Raw genomic sequence first — 21,416 nt, 5'->3', positions numbered from 1 at the left:
AACATTTCTGTAAATATGTTTGTGCAACAGCTTTTTGTATGTTTGAACTTATTTTCTTATGATGTAATTTCCCAAAGTGGACTAATTTTTGATTTTTTTTTTTTTTTTTTTTTTTGAGACGGAGTCTCGCTCTGTGGCCCAGGCTGGAGTACAGTGGCCGGATCTCAGCTCACTGCAAGCTCCGCACCCCCGGGTTCACGCCATTCTCCTGCCTCAGCCTCCCGAGTAGCTGGGACTACAGGCGCCACCAACTCGCCCGGCTAGTTTTTTTTGTATTTTTTTGGTAGAGACGGGGTTTCACCGTGTTCGCCAGGATGGTCTCGATCTCCTGACCTCGTGATCCGCCCGTCTCGGCCTCCCAAAGTGCTGGGATTACAGGCTTGAGCCACTGCGCCCGGCCTCTATTTTTGATGCTTTTAAACCATCTGTGGTATTTGTAAACAGTCTATTTTAGTCATGGCCTTGTAATGCTCCCAAATTACAGGGTAAACTAAGCTTTAAAAAACAAGAATCTTTATTGTACTGAGGAAAAAAATCCAACTTACTTACTTTGAAGCTAAAAATATTAGTAAGTTTCTGATATTAGAAACTTGCCTATTAATAAAAATACTAATTATAACAAACTCAAGTATTACTCAAATACTACTAAATACAAGTTACTACTCCTAACCATATAGTAGTTACATAGACTATGGTATATCCACAAAATACAGTATTAACAAGTTATTAAAAATTCACAAAGGGTATATATTAATAAACATATTTTCAATAAAGTATTAAGTGAAAGAAGCAGTATATAAGCCTGCATAAAGTTTACTTATAACTTTATTTTAAAAGGAAAGCAAAGTTAACAAATACAAACCAGAAATTAAAACCTGTACAGATGATTAAACGATTGGAAAGAACTCTATCAGGGTGTTAAAAGCAGTTGTACTTGGGTGGTCAGTATGGTTGATTTTTTTTCCCCCTACTGATCTCTTTCCCTCTAACGATCTCTTTCCCTCTTTCTCCTTCATTATTGTCATTAATACATAGGTAAAACTTTTCTTTCTTTTTTTGAGACAGTGTTTCACTCTGTAGCCCAGACTGGAGTGCAGTAGCACGATCTCACTCACTGCTAACTCCCCCTCCTGGGTCCCGGTTCAAGTAATTCTCCTGCCTCAGCCTCCCAAGTAGCTGGGATTACAGGCATGTGCCACTATACCCAGCTAATTTTTGTATTTTCAGTAGAGATGGAGTTTCACCATGTTGGCCACACTGATGTTGAACTCCAGACCTCGTGATCTACCCACCTCGGCCTCCAAAGGGCTGGGATTACAGGCATGAGCCACAGTGCCTGGCCATAAATAGGTAAAACTTTTATAGCAAAACAAAAACAAAAACAAAAAACTGATCTTTAAATCCTAGTGCATTAAGTTACAATCAATAAATTCAACAGTCCTTCCTCAATGACTGCTATAAGTGAATAGTTACTTATGTAGTATACAAACTGTACGCACAGAATGAACCTGTGGAGGGCAGGGTGGCCGCTGAGGTGACCAGACTGGGGTGGAGGTACATAAGCCATAACTAGAATGAGGAGTTGCCTGAGATTCTATAAGTAAGAGGGAGAAAAAATTAATCACATATCCTACTTTTTATACAATAACCAAGCAATTTAATTAGAACTTACACTCATGATTTTTAAACAGCATTCATACTCACCAGCATGAGATAAAGCATGGCATGGTATAGCAGGAATTCCATTAGGGATGTTCTTTGAAGTCAAGTCATTCATCAGTGACATCTGAGTCTGCACATGTTCACAGAGGGCTTGGTATATTATGGGTGAATACATTCTATAATGATCTTGCAATGACCAGTTTTGTTCTAGGTCTGATGTGTCTCTTTCACTTCTAGCAGAAGCTTCATTAGGTATCTGTTTCTTATTATCTGAAGATGCTAATGTGGAAGAAGAAAAAAAGTTCTTGACATATGATTCTTCAAAAATTCTTACCATAAGATTTTAAAAGAAAGAGCTCTCAGAAGTAGTACAATTCATCACATACTTCATAGAAGGGCTTTACCACTATCACCCCCAGTAAAGAAAATCACCTCAAATTCTTTCTGAAAGTAATTAGTGTTTTAAGTTTCCCCAGTCAAAAATCATCTATACTAATTCTTACAATTCCCATTTTTTTATGCTACTTGCCATGTGTAAAATCTCTCCTTCAATTTTAACACTTCTTTTAAGGGAGTTATATTATCCCTAAAGTCCAGTCAAACTCCTTCACCTTGTTCCTTGTCAGTTCATATTGTCAAGGGAAAATGGAATAGGAAAGAGAATCGTTTGTACAATTCTGATGCTTTGGGTCCTCAAAAACAAAACAAAACCAATCAAACAAACAAAATCTTAGCCTGGCATTTAAAGTTTTCCAAAGCTTGACCACAACCTACTTTTCCAACTACCGTCCCATCACCCCCAATTCAAATTTTTCATTTCAGCCAGGCCAACTTAGTTACCCAACAAGCTTTTCTCACCTTCCAATAACATTGTTCATGATGAACCATTCCTTCTAATCCAATTCTAACCACTCACCAAGGCTCATCTGAGTTTCCTTCTTCCATGAAGGCTTTTGCAATCCAATCATTCCAGTCTAGTGACTACTCTTCACCACCCCAGAGCACATACTGTCTATACAAATCACATGCCACTGACACACTGCCTTATATTGCTTATCTTTCATCCTCCTGCCTTTCTGACTAAACCGTAAGTTTCTTTAAGCAGGGCTGTACTTCATTATTTTGTCTTACAGAGCCTAGTATTAGTCTATGAACAAGGTAGAATTAACAAAGTATTAACAAAGTAATAAGTAAAAAATAACAAAGTTTTCTACATAGCACTACCTATAGATTGGTATAACAATCTGAAATCTATTTCCCTAATTAAATCCCCTTCCCAAATGTTTTTTTAAAACACTATTAACAGAAATGAGAATATTCTGGTAAATCATAGGTTATCAGTATACAAAACAAATTTAGCAAAACATATGGCTAATTGTCGCATCTACCAAAGCTAAACATACATATATCTATGACATAACAATTCCACTCCTAAGTATACACCAATAGAAATGAGTGCTTATGTCTACTAAAAGACATGTACAAGATTGTGCACAGCAGCTTGATTTGCAGTAGCCCAAAGCTGAAAACACCAAATAGCCATGAATAGCAGAAATGGATAAACCGTGGTATACTCACAGACTGGAATACTATATAGCATTAAAAAAACAACAAAGTACTGATATATACAACTACCTGGATGTTTAATACACATCAGGCTGAGTGAAAGTAGTCAAACACAAGGGCGCATAGTGTTCAATCACATTTAGAGAAGTCCTCACACAGGTAAAAGTCACAAATGGAAATAGAAGTCAGGAAAATGGTTACAGAGGGATGAGGGTCTAGGTGATGGTGAGGGTACTGACAGGGAGGGAGCCTCGCAAGGTGCTAAAAATTTTCTGTATCTTGATCTAGGTGGTGGCTACAGGGGTGTATACATATGCAAAAATTTATTGAGATTTATGTAACTTAAAATTAGTTATGACAAGTATTCCTTATGTTTTTAAAAAACAAAATAATTAAAAATTTAAAACTAGAGAATCCCTCAAATATACAGTTTATTGAAAATAAAAACATTACTAAAAGCATAAAACTTCCATGCAAAAACAAAAACAGAAAAAGTTAAAGGCAGATTAAATACTATAACCAGTGAAAATAGAAAAAAAATTTAAAGAAAAATACTTAATATTTGACTATGAAAATGGCTGAAGATATCAGATGCTTCCCTTTTGACTTGGGGTATGTTTCCTTTTGAGATGATCTATTCCTATGAATGTACTTTCCAGACCTAAATACAAGCTTTAACACTTATTAGCTGAGTAACCTTGGGCAAATTAACTTCTCTTGACCTCTTTTTCTTCATCAGAAAAATTGTAGTAATGCCTACTTTATAAGATTATTGTGAGATGTAAATGAAGTAACACTTGTAAATTTCTTAAATCAATGTCTAACACACAGTAAAAACTCAATGTTAAATATCACCAAACAGCTGCACTCTTACAATAGACAAGCAAATATATCATATTCATAAATCATGCTATCTGATGTCAGTAATAAACCTCTGAACATGTCCCCTATGAGATGATTAAAATCAATAGTAAGAGTTACCTTCACTATCTGAACAGATCAGCTCAAGCAAAACTGGTTAATAAACTTCTATAAAGCAAATACTATTTCTTATTGGAAATGTAATTTTATAATAAATCAAATGGAAAAGCCCTCTAAAATATTTTAACTTTGAAATCTAAAATGATAGAGGGCGACATCATAGCCCATGACCATCTAGCATACCACAAGTCCTTTCCTCTTGATTCCTGGGTCTTTCCTTCTGCTCTTGGATTTCCTTTGGTCCTTAAGAATTGGCTAGTTTGAGGAATTCTCAGATTTCACACACAGGTCACAGCATCAGGCTCTTATTTACCTTCTTTTCAAGGCGTGGTTTTCACGGTCTCTAATAAAGCTGAGCTACATTATGCCTCAGCCAGCAGATGTCACCAACTAACATAAATTAATAAATTCCAACCTATTTCTTAAAAATCAAAGCCTTAGAACTAAAATGACTTCTTTTGCTCCTTTATAAACTCAGTCCACACAAAACTCTACTGATAATGTTGAGTAACTTTACTTAACAATATGAAGTCTTAAAGCAAACAATCCAAGTTAGAAACCATAAGGGAAAGACTGCAGTTATATAACTACTACACAATTTTAAAATAAAACTAATGACCAAATGAGTCTGTTATTACACAAATACAAATGAAGTATATTTTCTTGCTCTTGTTAATTACACCAGCACACGCTACATGAAAATTTTAGCTATTGGTGTGGCAATATGTTCAAGTGATATCAGGTGATAACTAAAATTCACGAAAGGAATGTATTCATTTACTCAATCCACAAAACTTTTTTTTTTTTTTTGAGACGGAGTCTCACTGTGTTGCCTGGGCTGGAGTGCAGTGGCCGGATCTCAGCTCACTGCAAGCTCCGCTGCCTCCCGGGTTCACGCCATTCTCTCGCCTCAGCCTCCCAAGTAGCTGGGACTACAGGCGTCTGCCACCTCGCCCAGCTAGTTTTTTGTATTTTTTAGTAGAGACGGAGTTTCACCATGTTAGCCAGGATGGTCTCGATCTCCTACCTTGTGATTCGCCCGTCTTGGCCTCCCAAAGTGCTGGGATTACAGGCTTGAGCCACCGCGCCCGGCCCACAAAACTTTTTTAGTCCCTGAAGTCTAGCTGCTGTGCAAGCATTGTCTGACAGGAAGTTATTCCTGCCACTTGGATATAGAACACACATCCAGTGCAGGTAAGAGCCACTGAATGCCTACTATCATTTGAAATATGTGAGAACATCTGGCCTTTATGAGGGGCAATCAATGCTCAAAGGATTTTTTCCTGTGGTTGGTTTAGCTCACCAACATGAAGACAGCAATATATGTTACTAAAAGCAAAATCATGAAAGTATTCAACACAGTTATCACATGTAAAAGCTCCTTATTTAAAAAATACATATTTTATTTAACGCCTGAAGCACTCTCAAAAAAGCTCAATACAATTCTGGAAGGGTTTCTCTGCCTCCTTACTCCCAGAATGCATCATGGTGTGCTTACCTGACTCCATAGGCATTCAATGATTGGGTAGGTCCCAGATAGAAAGTACATGAGGGGGCCATTCCCCAGAAGACAGTTAACACAAAATAGCAAGATAATGTGTGTTAAAAGTAAAATAATACATGGATACTAGTTAACATGCTGTAATAGATTGCTTAAAGTTCTTTATGATTACCTCATTTGGAAAGAGATGGTAAACAGAACAAGTGGTGAGCTTGGATTTTGTGTATTGTTGAGCATTGTGGTAACACAGCAAAATCTTGTATTATTGGTTAACAGCTGCCAACCACACACACACACAATTAGGAACTAATTTCTAATACTGCAACCCTAAAGAAGATTGCCCTGTGGAAATAGGTCCTTCCTTCTGATTAAGAAAATATAGGAGAAAGAACAATAGGAATATTGCAACCTGATTACAGGCCAGAACTGCTGATGCGGCTGTAATCCAAATAAGAATTTAATGCTATGGACCCAGAAAGCCAGAATCTTCCATCTGCCAATCCAAATCCACCTCTACTGGTCTTCACCCTGCTCTCCCTGGAATGCTGATCTATATGGGCTGCAAAGAGACACTCCTTCAATAAGTCTTGCTGTATATACCAAAAAAACAAGGCTTTGACCTAAACTCCTTACCTGGGCCACTTCTCAGGGTTGTGTTTGCAGTAAGCAACCTTGAAGGATGAGGTAAGGTTTCCCTCTGGGACAAGCACAGGCTTGATTACTGCTTACTATCAAAGTGACCGATTCCCCAAGCTCAGTGTTCCTCAGCTGCAACCTAAACCTGTGCATCCATATGGGTCCACCGTATCACCCCAACAGGAACTAGGGTGAATAAGAACCAACACAATATGCTGATGCACATACTGCTTCCTGTGCTGTGAGTAATAAAGTCCTTTGTCTCTGACCCAGTAGTCTTGTCTTCTGCTAGCATCCATGACACAATAAGACAAGATTACTAGCACGATAAGAGTCAAATCCAGACCTGATATACATCAGTAGGGCTTCAGTTGGGTTTAATCCAATGGGAGTCTTGGCATATCAAGGAAAGGAAGAAGCATGAAGTCAGAATATACATTTATTCCTGCTCCCTTTCTATGAGGCCACCTTGGGCTGACTTCGTCCTTTCAATGAAGCTCACTGCTCTTCTCAAGGTAGCATATTCTACAAACAGTATCTCTTTCTAGATCCAGTAACCTTTCTCTCTCCTAATCCCTTATGGTCTAGAGATGGTAACAGCTCTGCCGCTGCTGCTGCTAGCACTAGGCTCGTGCGACCAAGTAGGCAAAATCTGTGGTTTTCCTATACTCTACTCATATCTTTATGAGTCCCTTTGTAAATAAACATAAATCCTCCTCGAATTACCTCAATTTGAGTGTTGCCATCTGTTTCTCGTTGGAACTCTGACTGACAAAAGCAGTTAAGTCAAGATCCAATAAGTTGATACCGTGACACCCATTGTCAGTCACATATATCGCAAATAGTTGCTTGAGGAAAGGTGCCCTGGATAAGAAATAACCTGCCTACAGACAAAAAGTAGGAGACTGGAGGAACAGGTGCTACCACTCCTTTCTTTCTCAATTGCGCCCCAATAAAAAGACTTCTGCTTTAAGAGTTAAGGCCAGGGTTTAGCACTCTTTTTCTTAAAAGGTCAAATAAATATTTTAGGTTTAGCAGGCCAGATGATCTCTGTCACAACTACTCAACTCTGCCACTGCAGGACAAAAACAGCTAATAAAAACACATTAATAAATTAGCTTGGCTGCATTCTAGTAAAATCTTATTTACAAAATAAAATAACTAAACATTACTTAAAAAACTGGCTGTAGTGTGCTGAGCTTAGACCAATGCTATCCAATAGAAATATAATGCAAACCATATATGTAATTTAAAATTTCCAGTAACTACATAAAATAGGTAAAATTACTTTTCATATTTATTTAAATCAATATATCCAAAATATTAACATTTCAGTGTATAATAACTGAAATTTTATATTAAATCTTCTAAATCTAGCATATATTTTACATAAAGCACAATCTAGATGCTAAATTCTCATCAGAAATACTTGGTCTATATTTAGATTTAATAAAATTTACACTTGAAAAGGTAGGTTCACATGTCCAAGTTATTCCAAACATACTTAAAAGTTTTATAATAACTGGATCAATTACAGTTTTCAAATTTAATTTTAAATTAATTTAAATTAAATAACATTAAAAATTCAATTCCTTGGTCGTACTAGTCATATTTCAAGTCCTGAATAGCCACATGTGGCCAGTGGCTACCATCTTGAATAGTACAGGTCATGATAATATAAGGCTATTGTTACTGGCCTCCAGTAAAGGCTATTGTTAGTTCTCTACCTCGGGACTATCTGAAACATCAACCTCTAGTCCCATGAATGCTCTACTGACACTTTCTCAGCCTCCTTGCCTAAATCCTGATCTCTTAATATATAGGGATACTGCCCTATAAGACTTTCTAAACTTCATTCCTTGCCCAAGCTGAATCTAAGCATGCACTACAGTGCTGACATTTCTGGCCCACCTGAACTATAGAACTGGCTAGTCTAATTCTCATCCATCTGAATTCTCATTGTGGACTTTTTCATCTTCATTTTGGGCTATCTTGTTCTCTAGGCCTCCAAGGGAAAACATAACCAAAACTTTCTTGTTCTAAACTAGGAAAAGTTAGCCGTGAGGATGTAAAGTACCCTTGGCTATATTCACCATCAATCAGCAGCAGGCTCTCTTTCCTTACTGATCCAATTTTACCTCCTTATGTACCATGTATCCTAACTGTGCAGCTTGACAAGTTCGGCTTGACTAACTTAGGATATATCTATATCTATATCTATATCTGTATCTATATCTATATATAAAATAATCTTAAAGCAACTACTAGAAGTATATACCTGAAATACAACCAATTTATGATTATCTATGAAAATGAGTGGCAGGGAAAATTAAGATAACTATATACCTCGCAAATGTCATTCTGAATTTGAACTTTTTCTCCTACAAAACTCAGACAGTCTCTTTTTCTAGTTTTCTTCTTGAGAAAATGATAGCAAGCAAAGTGGACTACTCAGTGATTAGAAGCTGAATACAGAAAGGCATAAGCACACATAAACCTAACCAATACTGATTATTAAAATGAAAGTCAACTGTATAATCCTGATAATTGATCAAAATACCCACAATTAAGGATTATCTTTAAATAACTAAGAGAAAAAAGGCTTACATGTTTCTTTCTGGACTACCAAAGGAATAGTATGTTTTTCACATCTTTTCTTTTTTGATCCATATCTTTTGCCTTCTAAAGGTCTAGAATTAGATCTGTTTTCTAAATATGCTGTTTCTGAACCTATTAATAAAACAAAAATGTGTTAACATCAAAATAATGACTTAATTGAGATAAGGTGTTCAGCAAAGAATTTTAAAAAATAAACCTGAATCTTCATTTCTCAAAATGTCCCTCAGCAAAGAAGCACAGCCATCAAGCCCATGTACAGTTTCCGCCTGTAAGGAATAAAGTCATTTAGAATACATTTGTATATAACTGTTAATGTAGGAAAAAATATATATTATGTAGTTTGAAAATTTGTTTATTTACAAACAATTTATTATTGGTAGAAAAGATGTTTTAAAGCAACAGACTTCATACTTCCTTAGAGCAATTAATACTTTGCATTTTATTCCTACTTTTTAGCTACTATCTGAAAACTAATTAAAATAGTGTGTATTGTATCCATTCAATCTTACCTGACTTTCCGAATCAGAACGGATGGAATAGCCAGAATCTGCATTAAAACGTGATATTTTTCTTAAATAGGTCCTGGAAAACAAGCTCATTAATATTTTTACAAATATTTTCCCCAAAATACATTACTAAGTAGTCATCTTCTTTCCAGCAAAGACAAGAAAGCTTGTTCAACCATGTACAAGACGAATTTATAAACACATTTTGAAGATTAGAAAGACTGTTAAATACTAAAATGATTAACATGGGTAGATATAAAAAGGTGTTCCCCAGAGCTTGTGATAGTAGAGGCCCACCTAATTTTCTGGGGTAGATGACATGTCATCCAGCCCAAAGACCTGAAAAACATCTTGAAATCTGAAGTTGTAAACGTCTTCATAAGTACTTACGCTTTCTTTCCATTTGTTAATTTAGCAGGTCCAGTGTGCCTTCCTGAAGATAACACCTATGACATAATATATTATAGCAGATAAACAAATATTTTTCTATTATATTTTCCATATGCTATCGTGACAAAATTTAATGTCATTTTTTTCTTTTATTCATTTTCTCAAACTGAAACTTCGTACCCATCAAACAATACCTTGCCATCCCCTCTTCCCCCTGACCCTAACAACTACCATCCTAGCTTCTATGAATTTGACTACTCTAGAAACTTCATATAACTGGAATAATACAATATTTGTCCTTTTGTGCCTGGCTTATTTCCCTTAGTATAATGTCTTCACGCTTCATCTATATTGTAGCATGTGTCAAAATTTTTCTTCCTTTTTGAGGTCAAATAATATTCCATTGTATGTACCATATTATTCACTGTTTTAATTAATGTGATCTATCCTAAAAATCCACAATTACAATTTAATTCATATATTAAATTTCTTTTATGTAAAACGTCAAGCAAACAACATATATATTTGTTCCTTAAGTCTGTTTAAGGTAAAAAGGAAATTGAGATATTACTTTAAACCAGAATTAACTACTACACTAAGTTCAGACTATACTTATCCCAAAATATGTTCTATATTCCCAAATTCTTTGAAACATACAAGTTAATTCAAGATACAGAACAGAGTTTTTAACTCTGCTTCCTTTTATGCACATTCTTTGGAATGCCTGATTAGACCAGCAAGAACTTTCTCTTTATCTACATCTCATTGTCTTAATCTTACTTTTTAAATTCATATACCACTGTTGTTTTCTTAAATTCTTTTGTTTTAAAAGTGACATAATGGACATTTTGTGTAGAAAAAGAGGAAAAAAATAAGCATTTGTTTTTACATGCATCCAGTATCTTGGGAGTTATGCCAGAAACAGTTAATCATGGATGCCTCCGGGGAGGGAAACTGAGTATCTGGGGGACAGAGCGAGAAGGGACACTTTCCACGGTATACTATTTTATATCTTAATAACTTTATATCAGATAAATATAATCTCTATTCAAAATAATTTTAAATAGATATAAGAAAGTCCCCGACTCCCTCCTCGTTCCACCCTCCAGATGTAGTCACTGTTGGCAGTTTCATTTACAATTTATCTTGACATATTTACATATTTCATCTCAAGATAGCTTTGAGCAGTTACTACCAAACTTTCTGGAGTTACATGGCATTCTATTATATGCTTGAATATGTGCTCCATCCTTCTGTCACTGAGAATACATTTTTTTAAAAACTGGGTTGGTAAGAATTATATTTCTTGAGATAACTTGGAATATGATGGAGGGTCATGAAGCCAGCAGTGAGAACATCACTCCACTGGTCTCTGTGTCACACTCTCAGGGTCTTTCCCTTTGGTGTATCTATGTCGATGTCCTGGCTGGAATCATAATAACAAATCCAAGCCATGACACTGTAATACTGTACCCTGGATCGAGTCCAAAAACAACTACCACAATTATTCTTTCAAAAAAAAATTTTTTTTTTAAAGTACACTGTCTGAGGTACATGTCTGGTATAACTGTAAGGTTATATATGGTGTTTCTCCAAAAAATATACACAAGGCTATATTACAGAAAATCTAGTAAAGAAAATTACCCATGATAAAAGCACCTTGAAACAGTAACTATCATATTGGAACAATTCCTTTCAAATTTCTTTTTGTAGTTTCTACTATGAAATAATAGTACAAAGAAGTCCTATATATGCTTCAGATTCTGTGACCCTTGACGTTTTCCATATTCTCTCTCAACATATATACACAGCATTATTTTCTGCCTGAACCATTAAAGTTGCAGATATAGGCCGGGCGCGGTGGCTCAAGCCTGTAATCCCAGCACTTTGGGAGGCCGAGACGGGCGGATCACGAGGTCAGGAGATCGAGACCATCCTGGCTAACACGGTGAAACCCCGTCTCTTCTAAAAATACAAAAACTAGCCGGGCGAGGTGGCGGGCGCCTGTAGTCCCAGCTACTCGGGAGGCTGAGGCAGGAGAATGGCGTAAACCCAGGAGGCAGAGCTTGCAGTGAGCTGAGATCCGGCCACTGCCTCCAGTCCGGGCGACAGAGTGAGACTCCGCCTCAAAAAAAATAAAAAATAAAAAATAAAGTTGCAGATATAATACTTCTTTACTCCTAAATATTTCCTAAAAACAAGGCCATTCTCTAATATAACCATAGTATAATTATCAAAACCAGGAAATTAACATGGATACAGAATTAGGATCTAATGTTCAGACCTTATTCGCAAGTTGCCAATTATCCCAATACTGCTCTTTACAAAAAAACAAACAAACAAAAAATCCCTCTGGTTCATGCCCAATCCACGCTCACATTCTGTTTCTATGAGTTTTAACTATTTTAGATACTTTATATAAGTAAAATCATGCAATATTTGTCCTTCTGTGACTAGCTTATTTCACTTAGCATAATGTCTTCAAGGTTCGTCTCTGTTGGTGCATATGACAGCTAGTTTCTTCTTTTTAAAGGTTGAATAATAGTCCATTTTATGTATATACCATATTTTCTTTATCTATTCATCTGTAGATAGACTTTCGGGTTGACATTTTGGCTATTGTGAATAGTGCTGCAATGAACACGAGAGTGCAAATATCTCTTCTATATCCTGATTTCAATTCTTTTGGATAAATTGCCAGAAGTAGAATTGCTGGGTGATATAGTTCTATTTTTAATTTGGTGAGGAATCTCCATATTGTTTTCCAAAGCGGCTATAGCATTTTACATTCCCATTGACGGTGTACAAGGATTCCAATTCTTCCAAATCCTTGCCAATACTTATTTTTTTTTAATAAGTCATCCTAACAGGTGTTAGGTGATAGCTCATTGTGGTTTTAATTTGCATTTCCTTGATGATCAGTGATGTTGAGCATCTTTACATATACCTGTTGGCCATCTGTACATCTTCTTTGGAGAAATGTCTATTCAAATCCTTTTTTCATTTTTTAACTAGGTTATCTGTTGTTCTGCTTTTGAGTTATAGAAATTCCTTATGTGTATTTTGGATTATTTATCAGACACATGGCTTGGAAATATTTTCTCCCATTCTGTAGACTGCCTTTTCCCTCCATTAATCATTTCCTGTACTGTGAAGAAGCTTTTTAGTTTGATGTATCCACGTTCTTCTTCTAATTCCCCTGCTCAGCCCTGGAGTTGGTCATTTCTCCAAAAAGCCATGACTCCTTAGTGGACAGTGGTACTTGGAAACCAAGATCTAGGTACTAGATGTGTTCTTTGCTATCGGGGCTTCCAATCTTTTTTTATATGCATTTTTTACTTAGTCATAACTAGATATTTGCAATTTTAAATCCTGTGTTTTCTACTTTTAAATCTTTTTCATATTCAGAAATTTTTAATGGTTGTATAATATTTCCTTCAGTGGAAGTAATATAACATGGTCTTGGTTTTCTTCCTATTTTTCACAATTAAGAAAACAAACCTGGAATAAGCCTATCTATTGAAAACGGCCTTTTCATATTTTGGATTAAAAGGAAAATTATTTGGTGAAAGGTTATTAGTAATTTAATAACCCTTGATACAAACTGCAAAGCTGCTCTCCAAAAGGAGTGTCCTAATCACAATACAGGAGAATCAGTTTGCTTTATTTTACACTTACTTCTAATGGGTTATTATCACTAAACTTTTAATTTTGCTATTTGAGAAACATACAAGCATTTCTTAGTAGTCATCTATCCTACCAACAAGTACAAGATAAAACTGCCTTTGTAGAATGACTTGGAGTGTACTAAGGTCTTTCATTTCCACTTAATCCATACCCTGTGAGTTGTCATTATTTCTGTGAGGTGGGAACCTAAACTTCAGAAAAGTTTGTTCAAAGTCACACATCTACTAAGTAAAATGTTTAAAAGACGAATGGACTCTGGCATCAGCTTTGTGAGTCTGATTCTTGTTTCCACAGCTGTGTAACTGCTAAGTTATTTGAACCCTCCAGCCCTCGATTTCCTCATATATAAAATAGGGATAATAGTACTTACCTCATAAGGATATTGTGACTATGAAATGAGTTATTTTATGTAATACATAACTTAGAGTAGTATCTACCACATAAGTCCTATCTAAATGTTAGCTGCTGTTATCAAGATGGTGGCAAACTACGAGTTTTTAAGGGAACTAAATGTATGTCTACCAACTGTGTGATCGATGTTTTTACCGGGTTCTCTGATTTAACCTTCTCAATTTTTTGAGACAGGATTTTATGCTTATTTCTGCCTATTTTGCAGCTAAGGAATAGAAACTTCTGAGAAGTAAAAACTAGTAGACTCTCAATCTGCAGGTGACTGAAGCTAGGAAAGCTTAAGTCACTCGAGCCAGCGGCGAAGGCTGGGATTCGAACCCCGGTCTTACCCCAAAGTCGGCGGGCTACGATGATTTAAACAGAAACACATCGAGAGACCGAGCGGGTGTGTTAGTTACGACGGGAAGATTAGGTGTTCCTTGCACCTCTGTCCCAGCACTTTAATGTCGCCTCATTGTCTTTGTCTTTTCTCGAGCAGAGTTTTACAAGTCCCTGGCCCGAAAATCCCCCTGTCCCTCGAGCCATCCCCACAGTGGACTCCTCAGGTCCTCAGCCCTCACCTGGCCCGGTCGAGATCCGGACCTGACCATCTCTCGCAGCCTCAGAGAAGCCCAGACCGAAGGAAGTGAAGCCTCACGGTAAAAAGAATTAACCGCCGTGGGCTCCCGGACCTTCTTGGCCCGCCCGCCGAACTTCCGCTTCCGGAAAGGATCCCGCCGAACGCCGCGCTTCATAGTCTGCGACTCGCCTCCACTCCCTTTCTCCTGCTCCAGGCCCAGCGCCTTGGGCGTGCGCAATAGATCCCGCCCGCTTCCCGGCTCGTCACCCACCGGCAGGGGGTAGGAGAAGCCAATAGACGGCGGACGGGGCGGGGCCTAGGCATGGCTGGGGCGGGGCCGGGGCGGGGTCGCCAAGAAAAGAGTTAAGCGGCGCGGTTCCAGGGCTTGCGGTGGGGGAAACGGGCGAGAACCCGCCAGCACCAGAGGAAGGGACAAGGGTAGGAGGCGGATAGGTTTCAGAAGGAATTGCGCGCGACTTTTTGGGTTTTCGCTCTTTATTTTTATTTTGGCATCGTGTGCCTTTTGGATGATTTTGTTCTTGATATTCTATAAAAATAAGACCTCCGGGTTGTTATCTTTGCCTAAGTGTGATGGCAATTTCAGAATTATTCCCTATGGCCACTGATCTCAGATGTTCGTTAGTTGGGATTTGGGGTTTACTTCCATGCGCACTTGTCTCCTCTTGTGTTGAGGTAATTGCTTTTGATGAAGAGTGACACAGCATTCTTTGTATTGGCATGTGCACTCAGTTTAATGAGGATTTTAGTCATTGGTTTTTAAGGCATTGGGTTTGGGGTTAATGATTTAAATCAAATTGAAGAGAGATAACTCAGTTTATTCCGTTTCAACTGTCACCCAGGCAGGAGGGCAGTGGTGCAATCTCAGTTCACTGCAACCTCTGCCTCCTGGGTTCCAGCGATTCTCCTGCCTCAGACTCCCTAGTAGCTGGTATTACAGGTGCACGCCACCACACGCGGCTAATTTTTGTATTTTTAGTGGAGAAAGCGTTTCACCATGTTGGCTAGGCTGGTCTCGAACTCTTGACCTCAGGTGATTTGCCCGTCTTGGCCTCCCAAAGTGCTGGAATTACAGTGGTTAGCCACCACGCCCAGCCTCATTTCTTTTTAATGGAGAAAAGAGCTACCCTTTAAAAGTCTGTTACCATTAATGTCGAAGCCCAGGAACTAAAATACGTCCACCAATATATCACACACTTACCCTGAGTGATTTTAGGAAACTTGAGTATTTCACAGATTTAGTTTTGAATTAGATCAAACTGTGAAAACCTCTCCCTTACTTCCCCAGCCCTCATGTAACTTCATAACTTTCTAACATATTCACCTGAAATTCAGGGGTTTTTTTTAGTTAAGGTGATTTTTAAAAATTCATCTTGATTTTTCTTGATACATATTTATTTTAGAAAATAGAGATCAGCAGAAAGGAAAAATAACCCATAACCTCATTGCCCATGAGTTATCACTCTGAACAGCTTGGTGCATTCCCTTCAAGATTTTTTCCACCTACGTATATATGTATAAATGTATTACAGCAATATGAAATAATAGATATTACTTTAACATGAGTGTTTTCTCTTAATATCTAATCAATATTGTTTCTCATTAATCTACAGTTATAAAATGGCTGCCTGGTGTTCCATGATTCATTTCCCTAGTGTTGGGAATGTTATGCACCCACCCCCTGTTTAATTTTGTTATTTGCTATTGTAAATAATGTTGCAGTGAGCTGAGATCTGCAAATGAACTAGATAGAGAGTGGAGAGTAGAGTATTCTAAAGATGTGGAGACAGCATGATGTTGAGAAAGAGAAACCCAGGGAGGCTCTTGCTGCTGAAGTATAGACAGTGGGGATGGAAATGTATGTAGGGCCAGACTATGCAGTCCTCATAGGCTACACGATTTGGCTTATTATCCTAAGGCCATTGGGAATATGTAAAAGTTCAGGCAGGGGGCACAGTGAACTGACTGGGGTTTTACAAAGACCCGTGGCTGTAGTGTAGAGCAGGAATCCGAAATCTACAGTCCCTGGCTAAATTCAGTCTGCCATTCTTGGATACAGCCTGAGAACAGTTTTTGCATTTCCAAGTAGTTTTTTTTTTTAAGTCAAAAGAATGATATTTTGTGATGTGAAAACTTACCTGAAAATCATCTCAGTGTTGTAAAGTTTTGTTGGAACACAGTCACACTAATGTGTTTATACATTATCTGTACTGTAACTGCCAAAGTTAAGTATTTGTGATAGAGACCATCTAGCCTGCCAAACCTAAAATATTTACTGTCTGGGCCTTTACGGAAGAAGTTTGCTAATCACTAGCATAGAGGCTGCTTGGGGAAAAGGCAAGTATGGGTGTAAACAAGTTCTCTCCTCCTGCATCCATTCTCTGCCCTCTCCTTAGACTGACATCAGTCAGACATGCCCTCCAGCTTCAGGTTCTGTTTAGTCAATAGAAGAGGGAGAGAATAGGATATTCTTCCTATCTCAGCACTATATGGCTGATGCACTGGCCCTCTGCATCATCAGGGGAACCCCTGCAGCTCCAGTCCTCTCACACTCTAATAAAACATGTCCTTCCCTTTGTCCCTTCAGTCTTAGGGGTGATAATAGTTTGCTAGTCCCTGGGTGCCTCAACCCCCTTGTTGTTTTCCTTGTCCATTCTGTAAACCTTTTAATTATCTTCAAAACTCTAGATTGTCTTCTGTTTCCTGTGAGGACCAGATTGATAGGAAGTCCAGATGAAATATATTGGTAGCTGGGAGGGGATGAGGGGACCTAAGGCAGGTGGTGGTGAGGGAAGGTGAAGAGGACATATTTGAGAGATGCATAGGAGGTAAAATGGAGAGCACTTGCTGATAGAGTTGGAAAGTAAGGCAGTGGGGAGGTATTTGTTGACCCTGGTTTCCGGGTTTTGTATCTTGGCAGGTGGTGGGAGAGATTCGCACTTAGGAAGGAAGCTTATGAACTCATTTCTCTCCAACATTTTATTATGAAAAAAATACAAACCAGAAAAGTCATTTTTGGATATGTTAAGTTAGGGATTACTTTGGAATCATCCAAGAAAAGATGTCAAGTTGGCTACCAGATAATTGAGTCTGGAGCGTGGTAAAGACGTGTGGGCTGCAAATACACCTTTCTGAGTTGCCTGTGGCTTCCGAACTTGCTCTGAAATTAATTTCTCAAGAAAGCCTCTCTATCTTGCCCCTGCAAACTATCTGTGTGCCCCATGCTACTATGTAGTAGCATCGTTTCTCACAATTATAAATTGTGTTTAGTTATGTAATGTAACTTGTGTTTAGTTGTGCAACTTGTGTTTAGTTATGTAATGTCTGTCTTCCTAAGTAGAATTTAATCTCTATGAAAGAGGGTACCTCACCTTGTTCAAAGCAGTATCCCCAGTGCCTAGCACAATCCCTTGCACTCGTAGGAATTTCTTAATTATTTGTTGAATAAACCAATGAATCAACCATTGTTTGGACTGCTTTGGTGCATTGGGGCTGACAGCTACTTGAATGTCCAAGGCTCAGGATTATCTAGGACTAGCCCTTTGAGTTTGGTCCGGAGGTTTAGTCCCTCTAGTATCATGGATACACAGTTCTGCTTGTCTGTCCAGTCTTTCATAATTCAGCACGTTGGACCAATGACTTTGCCAATTGGCTCACCTCTGAAGTGTGAAAGTCTCTGTTCAGGTTTGACCACGTTCCAGTTTATAGGAAATGACCAAAGTTGAAAGTACATGAAGATCTAAACTAAAAACACAGATTTATGGCCAGGACCTAAGATTCAAAAAGTTAAGAGGCTATGGATAAAAAGTCACATGTTGGGAGCGTGAGCTCAGTTTTGCTTGGAAAGATCTGAGAGACTGTGTTATTGCCTCTCCTCAAGCCATTTAAGTGCTCTCTGGGGCCATTTTGAACCCAAAGGTTCTTGGCCTTTTGAGATAATATACAAATTTGAGAAGTTGCTCAAAGCTTTATAATTTTTTCTTCAGAAAAATGCTAAAGAGCACATTTTGGAAACATAGTTTGATATATAATGTTATCAGAGGCATTCAGGAGCCTCTCCAAGGATTTCAGGTTAAGATTCCTAGTCTAACCTAATTCAAAACCAGCCTTCCACATTGGGGTGTCCAGCTCCTTCTGTTGCAGGGCCCTGGTGGTCCTGGAAGTGGTTGGTTAACTAGGGATGGTAGGTCCCTGATGGAATAGCATCAAGGAGAGGAAGGGCATGGAGCATAGAGAAAATGGAATTGAGCCATAATCTTTGCATTTCCCACTGAAGCTTATGTATCTGCAGTCTTCACTTTAATCAAAATAGCTTAATTTAGGAAAGAAAGAGCCCACTGTTTTTGCTGTATAAAATCCTGATTTTATTGCTTCCTGAAATTTGTTTTTTTTTTTGTTTTTTTTTTGAGGCGGAGTCTCACTCGGTCGCCCGGACTGGAGTGCAGTGGCCGGATCTCAGCTCACTGCAAGCTCCGCCTCCCGGGTTTTACGCCATTCTCCTGCCTCAGCCTCCCGAGTAGCTGGGACTACAGGCGCCCGCCACCTCGCCCGGCTAGTTTTTGTATTTTTAGTAGAGACGGGGTTTCACCGTGTTAGCCAGGATGGTCTCGATCTCCTGACCTCGTGATCCGCCCGTCTCGGCCTCCCAAAGTGCTGGGATTACAGGCTTGAGCCACCGCGCCCGGCCCCTGAAATTTGTTTTAAAGGAGAAATACAAACCATATGTTACAAGTGCCTTCATTTGACAGTTTAACTGGGGTCATGCAGAACTCTATAGATATTGTTCATTATGATAGGAAAGCCAGTAGGATGGGTCTGACAAGGATCTGTTGGCAGCAAGAATCAAGGGACTCCCTTTGGAATGATCTGATCACAAGGAAGAAATGGTTGGGAAAAATGTGCCATGTTTGCGGGTCAGATGTGAACTTTAATACAGCACAATGACAGTCACTTATTGTCCTGCAGACTCTGAAGACTTGTGCCTGACCCAAAGACAGAAACATTAATAATGATTAAAATGTTAAAATTTTCTTTTATTAAAATATTTGTAAGGCAGTGTAGCAGATGCGGGTGGCTTGTTATTGTGAACATCTATGACTTCCTAGCCTAGAGCCGTTTTTTCTGGAGCAAAAGGAGCAAGCTGAGGCAAGCTGGAAAGGCAGAACATTAATTCCCCTGGAAGAAGCCCTCAGTCAATGACAGGTGAGGATTATCCAGTGATGGATGAAGAGCTTCCTCCCCCTTCGATTGGGATGACTCTGAGATGTGTTCTATGCTGTCTCCCGGAGTTCCCCAGCAGTATTCGGGTGTAGAAGTAACTGGCTAGATAACACACCATTTATTAGCTTTCTTCCCATCACTATAATATCTTACTCTTCCTATCCCTATTCCACTGTTCCTGGGATCGCCTCCTAAATAAACTATTTGCATGTAAATCTCTGTCTCAGGGATTATTTCAGGTGGGGTGGCAGTGGGAGGAATCCCATACCTACACAGGCACTGAGGATATATACAAGGCATCGTAGATTTGGAGTTAGACAGATCTGGATTCAAATTATTTCTCATCAGTGACATTGAACAACTTTTCTAAGATTGTTTCTTAGAGATTATGACACTGACTTCATAAGATCATATTGTAAGGAAAAATTAGAGAATGTATAAAGCACTATACATAGTGGCTTACATATGGTAAGTGCTTAATAAATGTTGGCTATTATCATTAATACAGTATTTGTAATATTGTTAATACAGCATAGCCCAGGTAGAGGGCAAAGCACAAAGCTGTTTTCCATCCTTGGGGTGACTGCAGAAGCAGGTTGATTTGGCAGATGTGCTGTAGGTACTGTGTCCCTAGTGAGCAGCTGTGGCATAGCAATATCAATAGCTTAGAGCAAGCATTGCCCCAGTGAACCAGGGCAGGAGAGGAGGAAGATGGCGCACACCAAGTGGTGGCTCAAAAGATGAGCAATTGGCAGTGCAACAATGGTATCGCCAATTGTGCTTAGTCTCAGTAAGCACCGATAGCTACAGCACCAATAACTTCATGTCTGTGTCTAGTACACACTTTGATCATTGGAATTTCATTAGCCTCACTCTTGAGGGATTATGTTGAAGGCTAACAAGACTAAGTTTCTGATTTCAACTTTTTTCCCCAAATGTACAAAGGACTCTTGCTTTTGTTACATGTATGAACCTAATTTGTTATTTTAAAGTCTTTCAAATGGGGCTGTCTGTCCCCCTTTATTCTCTATTTGCAGATAAGACCATATTTCAGTTATTCAGCCACAGTGAAAGAGAAACTGAGAGACACCAAGAATCTGAGGCAGGTTAAAGGATTTCACTCATTCTCGAATCCTGATTAATTACAGTGCCAGGTTTCACCTGTAGTGCTTCAGCCTTCTCAAACAGCCTTAGGTTCCAGAGCAGATAGAAATGAGGGGCCACTCACATGGATACATATGTAACAAATGTGCACATTGTGCACATGTACCCTAGAACTTATAGTTAAAAAAAAAAAGAAATGAGCAGCCACTTTGGCTAGGAAGGCAGACAACAGGTAGGATTAGTTGTTGCCCATCTCTGCAGGTGCAGCCCAGTGCTGTGGGGGAAGAATCTGTTTAAGTCCCTTTTATTGTTTCACTCGAGTCAGAAATCAAGGACCATGGTAACATCCAATTACAATCTCCTCTTACCTTTAGACACTAATAGACAAATTTCTCCTCAATTGATGTTGAGAAATATATGCATATAACATAACATGATTTTTGAGCAAAAGCAACTTTTAAGAGGGGATAGTATTACAAATAGAAGGGACTGACCCAGCGACCTTGACACACCTGATATTAAGAACCATAATCACAGCCTGTTAATCTCATCTGTT

General features: G+C 38.5%; 1 protein-coding gene across 2 annotated transcripts in view; it reads right to left on the bottom strand.

The window, feature by feature from the left end:
• The window catches only part of CCDC14 (coiled-coil domain containing 14), a 50,189-nt gene extending 35,103 nt beyond the window's left edge, over window positions 1–15,086 (bottom strand). The window contains exons 1-7 of one of the 2 annotated variants that reach the window (XM_011950781.1): window positions 14,520–15,086; window positions 9,862–9,917; window positions 9,475–9,547; window positions 9,162–9,231; window positions 8,954–9,076; window positions 1,705–1,941; window positions 1,500–1,594 (exon numbers count right to left, since the gene is read on the bottom strand). In XM_011950781.1, coding sequence (XP_011806171.1) covers window positions 1,500–1,594; window positions 1,705–1,941; window positions 8,954–9,076; window positions 9,162–9,231; window positions 9,475–9,547; window positions 9,862–9,917; window positions 14,520–14,693 — 828 coding nt within the window. In that variant the 5' untranslated portion in view covers window positions 14,694–15,086. The remainder of the gene's footprint in view (window positions 1–1,499; window positions 1,595–1,704; window positions 1,942–8,953; window positions 9,077–9,161; window positions 9,232–9,474; window positions 9,548–9,861; window positions 9,918–14,519) is intronic. The other variant, XM_011950782.1, reaches the window with a different exon arrangement.
• Window positions 15,087–21,416: the final 6,330 nt, after the last annotated feature.

The sequence above is a fragment of the Colobus angolensis genome, unplaced genomic scaffold (genome assembly GCF_000951035.1).
Source record: "Colobus angolensis palliatus isolate OR3802 unplaced genomic scaffold, Cang.pa_1.0 Scaffold31, whole genome shotgun sequence".
NCBI classification, from domain to species: Eukaryota; Metazoa; Chordata; class Mammalia; order Primates; family Cercopithecidae; genus Colobus; species Colobus angolensis.
The sequence above is the reverse complement of the archived record's forward strand: the minus strand, read 5'-3'. Positions and strand labels throughout refer to the sequence as shown.